The 5,988-nt window shown below is 40.9% G+C and overlaps 1 protein-coding gene across 1 annotated transcript; it reads right to left on the reverse strand.

The window, feature by feature from the left end:
- Positions 1-251: 251 nt before the first annotated feature.
- On the reverse strand, positions 252-692 carry LOC142168933 (uncharacterized). The gene has a single exon (XM_075230109.1). It carries the CDS (start codon positions 690-692, stop codon positions 252-254), a length of 441 nt encoding a protein of 146 aa, XP_075086210.1.
- Between the last annotated feature and the right edge of the window lie 5,296 nt (positions 693-5,988).

The following is a 5,988-nucleotide window of genomic DNA, read 5'->3' on the forward strand; positions in this document are numbered from 1 at the left end:
AAATACACATATGTAAAGTATCAAATAGGGGAAACGAGGCTAAAATACACAAAATGACCGGCTGGGTCGTCACATTCTCCCCTCTAAAACAAACGTTTGTCCTCGAATGAGTCTAGAATCATACCTGAGTCAAAAAGCGGTGAGGATATATGCTCTGCATATCCTGCTCGTTCTCCCAAGTAGCCTCTTTGACTGACTAACCTCTCCAAAGATGCTATATTCTTCGACCTCAACTTTCGAACCTCGTCCAACTACATCGTGCTGAAGTCTAATACATGTAATGGATCCCCATAACACTTCCGGAGCATGGAAACATGAAACACCTGGTGAACTCCCAATAAACTAGGTGGCAAGGAGAGTCTGTAGGCTACCTCTTCAACTCTCTCAAGCACCTCAAAAGGGCCAATATACTGAGGGATCAACGTGCCCGTCCTCCCAGACCTCATCACACCCTTCATAAGTAAAAGTTTGAATAGAACCTTCTCATCCACAATATATGCCACATCACGATCTTTCCTGTCAGCATAACTCTTCTGTCGGGACTGCGTTGTACAAAGCCGCTTCTGAATTAACTTCACCTTCTCCAAAGCGTCACGGACCAAATCAGTGCCCAAAGACCTAACATCCCTATACTCAAACCAACTAATCGGAGAACGACATTGCCTCCTATATAAGGCCTCGTATGGAGCCATCTGGATACTCAAATGATAGCTGTTGTTGTAGGCGAACTCTGCTAACAGAAGAAACTGATCCCATGATCCCCAAAAATCAAACATAGGCACGTAACATATCCTCTAGTATCTGAATAGTATGCTCGGACTGTCTGTCCATCTGGGGATAAAATGCCATACTCAGCTCGACTTGTGTGCCAATCTCACGCTACATTGCTCTCCAAAAATGCGATGTAAACTGCATGCCTTGATCCGAAATAATAGACACGGTCACACCATGAAGGCGAACAATCTCCCGAACATAAATCCAAGACAGCTGCTCTGAATAGTAGGTAGTCATGACAGGAATGAAGTGTGCAAACTTTGTCAGTCTGTCCACAATGACCAATATTGCATTGATTCTCCTCAAGTTCCGTGGAAGCCCTACTACAAAATTCATAGTGATACGCTCCCACTTCCACTCTGAAATATTGTGCCTCTGAAGCAGCCACCCGATCTCTGATGCTCGTACTTTACCATCTGACAGTTCAAACACCAAGCAACATACTAAACAATATCCTTCTTTATCCTCCGGCACCAATAGTGCTACCTCAAATCATGGTACATCTTCACGACCCTTGGATGAATGGAATACTGTAAACTATGGGCCTCCTCAAGTATCAACTCTTGCAACCCATCCATAGTAGGCACACAAATCCTGCCCTGAAGCCTCAGTACCCTATCATCACCAACAATAACCTCATTGGCATCATCATGTTGTACCGTGTCCATTAGGACAAGAAAGTGTAAATCATCATACTGACGTGCCTTGATGTGCTCAAATAAGGATGGTCATGATACAACACAAGCAAGTACCCTGCTAGACTCCAAAATGTCCAAACTTAGGAACCGATTGGCCAAATCCTAAACATCCAATTCTAAAGGTCTCTCCCCAACTGGAATATAAGCCAGACTCCCCATGCTCCCAGCCTTTGTACTTAAAGCATCAGCCATGTCACGACCCAAAATCCTAACCCGTCGTGATGACGCCTATCATGGTACTAGGCAAGCTGACATTTCAAAATATTCCCAACATTTTTAACAGAAAATGAATTAAAGCAATGTAAACAATGGAAGTTCTCATAAATGGGATAAAAACCCAAAAACACAACGCAGAAGTTCCCAACCATCGAGGTGTCACAGAGTATATGAGCATCTATACATCATAAACATGGAAAACACTGTCTATAATAGTCTGAACTAAATACAATAAGCATAAAGATAGGGATGGAGAGACAAGGTCTGCGAAACGCCGGCAGCTACCTCAGAAACTCTAGAAGATCAACCGTGCACTGAAATCAACACCCACCGTGTCCGAAAATACCTGGATCTGCACATGAAGTGTAGGGTGTAGCGTGAGTACAACCAACTCAGTAAGTAACAAGATAAAATAAAGAACTGAAGGTAGTGACGAGATTCACAATCAAAGTTCAATTACAGTGATTTCAACATAGGAAAGTAGGCATGCTTTCAAGTTCGACAATTAAAGCCAAAACAGTAAATTCATGTCAAGTTCGACTGAAATAGAAGATAATATCTCTCAGGAATTTCAAGACAGTGATATATGACAGCTGAAGTGCAACAGAAATGCAAGTCAAATGCAGCCTCTCATAGCAATAATCACTCAGTCCTCCTATTCACTCCAACCTTACAATAACTCATTCCTCACAGACACTCATTCCTCTCAATCGCTCAGTACTCGGCACTCGCACTCAGTAGGTACCTGCGCTCACTGGGGGTATGTATAGACTTGAAGGGACTCCTTCAGCCCAAGCGCTATAACAAGCTAATCATGGCATATATCAGTAAAATATGCTACGGTGTGCAGCCCGATCCCATAAATATCCTCACAATCAGGCCCTCGGCATCACTCAGTCATCAACTTCTTCAGACTCTCGGGCTCTCAAAAATCATGATAAGCAGCCAAAACACTAATGATATAATGCATCAATAATGAACAATAGAGATTGGGATGTAATATATAAGTAAAACTGTGACTGAGTACAAAACATAGGTGGCATGCTACGGTGTATGCTTGTACGAGTGTACTACTGCAACCCCGGTCAACAAGTAATATCAAAGACATCGAGTAACTCATCGAAGTAACACAACAAGTCACGTAAGGTGTAAGACATACACAAGAAAAATCACACCATCATACGAAAACCACCAACGCAATGTCCCCAAGCCATCATGGCGTGGTCACAGGCTCAATATCACAATTCATCCGGCGTGGTCACAGGTTCAATGTCACAATCCGCCCAACGTGGTCACAAGCTCAATATCACAATCCGCCCGGCGTGGTCACATGCTCAATATCAACATGAAAACATATAATAAAAGAACACATGGACATGATTAATAAATGTCAAATTTCATACTCCAGAGCTAGTATAGGTGGCATGCTACGGTGTATGCTTGTACGAGTGTACTACTGCAACCCCAGTCAACAAGTAATATCAAAGACATCGAGTAACTCATCGAAGCAACACAACAAGTCACGTAAGGTGTAAGACATACACAAGGAAAATCACACCATCACACGAAAATCACCAACGCAATGTCCCCAAGCCATCACATATCATCCCTGACATTTGCCACCTTTATCTCTCTGATAGCCACCCGTATCACTCCGTCCTGACAATATCATTAGCCACCCGTATCTCTCTTATAGCCATCCGTATCACTCTGTATAATAGCCACCATTATCGCTCCGCCCGGACAATAACACAATAGCCACTCGTATCACTCCGTACATCCAACAACAGTGAGATGTCACCCTTATGCCCCGCATAACAATAATGTGAAATGCCAACCTTATACTCCGCATAACAACAACTAAACAACACAACAATTCACATGTGCTAACATCAAAACAACACGACATATCAACCTGTACCACAAGTGCCCATAGGCCATAACCTTTCCAAAAGAACCAACAATATCAATATCTCCACAACAAATAGCCTACGATTCAAGAATAATGTGTATAGAATCTCAATAACAACAAAATGAAGGGGAAAGTAACTCAACAAGGAACAATACCCCATTTACACACAACTTCAATTAAAATAGATTAATGACTTTTGACAACCTCGATTTCAATTAATGTTTTAAGTATAAACTTGATAGTGAAAGTATTTCCCTGAAATGGCAAACTTTAGATTCTAGTGTATAAATTAGGCTAATAATGAAAGAGATGACACGGACTAGTACTACGTCTAAATGCATGAGAATAACCCGGCAACAAAAGGATATCATGTAACAATACTTTCAACTAAGAGTAACTCAACAATAAAAGTAAATCACATAATGATAAAAGGGGTAACAACTTCAAACAAAGCATATAAGCGTAAACTCGACAAGTAAAGAATGTGACATATAACGACAACTCCAAATAAAGCGTGTGATAGTAGACTTGACGAATAAAAGATATAACATATGCTAACAATTCCAACTAAATACATGAAAGAAGACTAAGAGTCTAAACCGGTCAATTTTCACATATAAGCCCAAGTACGTACTCGTCACCTCGTGTACACGACTTTCACATAACACAAAAAACACAACCGACTCAAATCCTAAGGAGTAATTTACCCCACACAAAGTTAGGCAAGATACTTACCTCAAAGAAGCCAAATCAATAATCTAAAATGACTCTCTCGTGTGAAACAACCTCTGGACGGCTCAAATCAAGCCAAAATAACTTAATATCATAAATAAAAACCATAGAAAACAATTCTAGATAATCAAGCTTTGATCTTTAATGAAAACTAAAAAGTCAACCCAAAAGTTAACCCCGGGCCCTCACCTCAGAACCCGACAAAATTCATAAAATCCGAACACCCATTCCAGTACGAGTCCAACCATACCAAAATTATCCAATTCTGACATCAAATCGTCCTTCAAATCATCATTATACATTTGTGAAAGTTTTTACAAAAACCCCCAATTTTCTCCAACTCAAATCACTAATTTAATGATAAAAACAAAGATAGAATCATGAAATATAATCAAATCCTTGTAAAGAACACTTACCCCAATCCAAATTGTGAAGAACCCCTCCAAAAGCGCCCAAAACCGAGGTCTACAACCCAAGATATGATAAAAATGGCCAAACCCTCGATATATATGAAGTTGCCCAAGTATTCCTCATTTGCGGACCAAAAATGCGCACATGCGCTCTCGCTTTTACGAGCCAACACCCGCATCTGCGCAGAAGCGGACCCTATCGCATCAGCGGTCCAAAATCCACAGATGCACCAACCGCACCTGCGATCCTCCATCCGTAAAAGCGGAACTTCCGCCTAGAGAACAACATCGCAGAAGAGTCACAAAGCACACAGAAGCGGCCCCGCTCCTGCGCTCCAAGATGCGCATATGCGAAGCACCAGAACCAGACATGCCCAAAAACATAAAAATGATCTGAAATTCGTCCGAAACACACCCCGGGCCTCTGGGATCCCATCCAATCATACCAACAAGTTACATAACTTAACAAGGACCCGCTCGATGCCTCAAATAATATCACACAACATCCAAACTACATGTCGCACCTCAAAACGAACTTAATAAACTTATAATTTTCAACTTCTACAACTCACGTCGAATCATATCAAATTAACCCAGAATGATGTCAAATTTTGCATGCAAGTCCCAAATGACATAACGGAGCTATACCAACTCTAGGAATTGAAATCCAAACTCAATATCAACAAAGTCAACTCCTGGTCAAACCTCTCAACCTTCCAAACCTTCAACTTTCCAATTTTCATCAAAATGCATCAAATCAACCTACGGACCTTCAAATCCCATCCGGACACACACCTAAGTCCAAAATTACCATATGAAACTATTGAAATTATCAAAATACTATTCCGGAGTTATCTACATAAAAGTCAAATTTCGGTCAACTTTTTTCACTTAAGCTTCTAAAACAAGAATTGTTCTTCCAAATAAATTCTGAATCATCCGAAAATCGAACTCGGCCTCACACGTAAGTCATAATACATAATACGAAGCTGCTCGAGACCTTAAGCCACCAAACGGAATGCTAATTCTCAAAATGACCGGTCGGGTCGTTACAGGACCCCAAGGTTTTTATTTTGAACTCACTATCTAGGAAATGTTTTAAAGAATTCATCTCATCCAAGGCATCACCTGTGAGGATTATATCATCCACAAAGACTACCAACACCACTAGATGACCAGGACTGCCCTTGATGAATAAAAAATAATCATTCATGGAATGTGAGTAACTTTGGAGTAGAGAGCTTGA

This window comes from Nicotiana tabacum, chromosome 14, assembly GCF_000715075.1.
Source record: "Nicotiana tabacum cultivar K326 chromosome 14, ASM71507v2, whole genome shotgun sequence".
Classification (NCBI taxonomy): domain Eukaryota; kingdom Viridiplantae; phylum Streptophyta; class Magnoliopsida; order Solanales; family Solanaceae; genus Nicotiana; species Nicotiana tabacum.

Bases quoted from the DNA above. Each gene is read 5' to 3' on its own strand.
- LOC142168933 (XM_075230109.1), bottom strand. From the start codon at position 692: ATGGCTCCATACGAGGCCTTATATAGGAGGCAATGTCGTTCTCCGATT.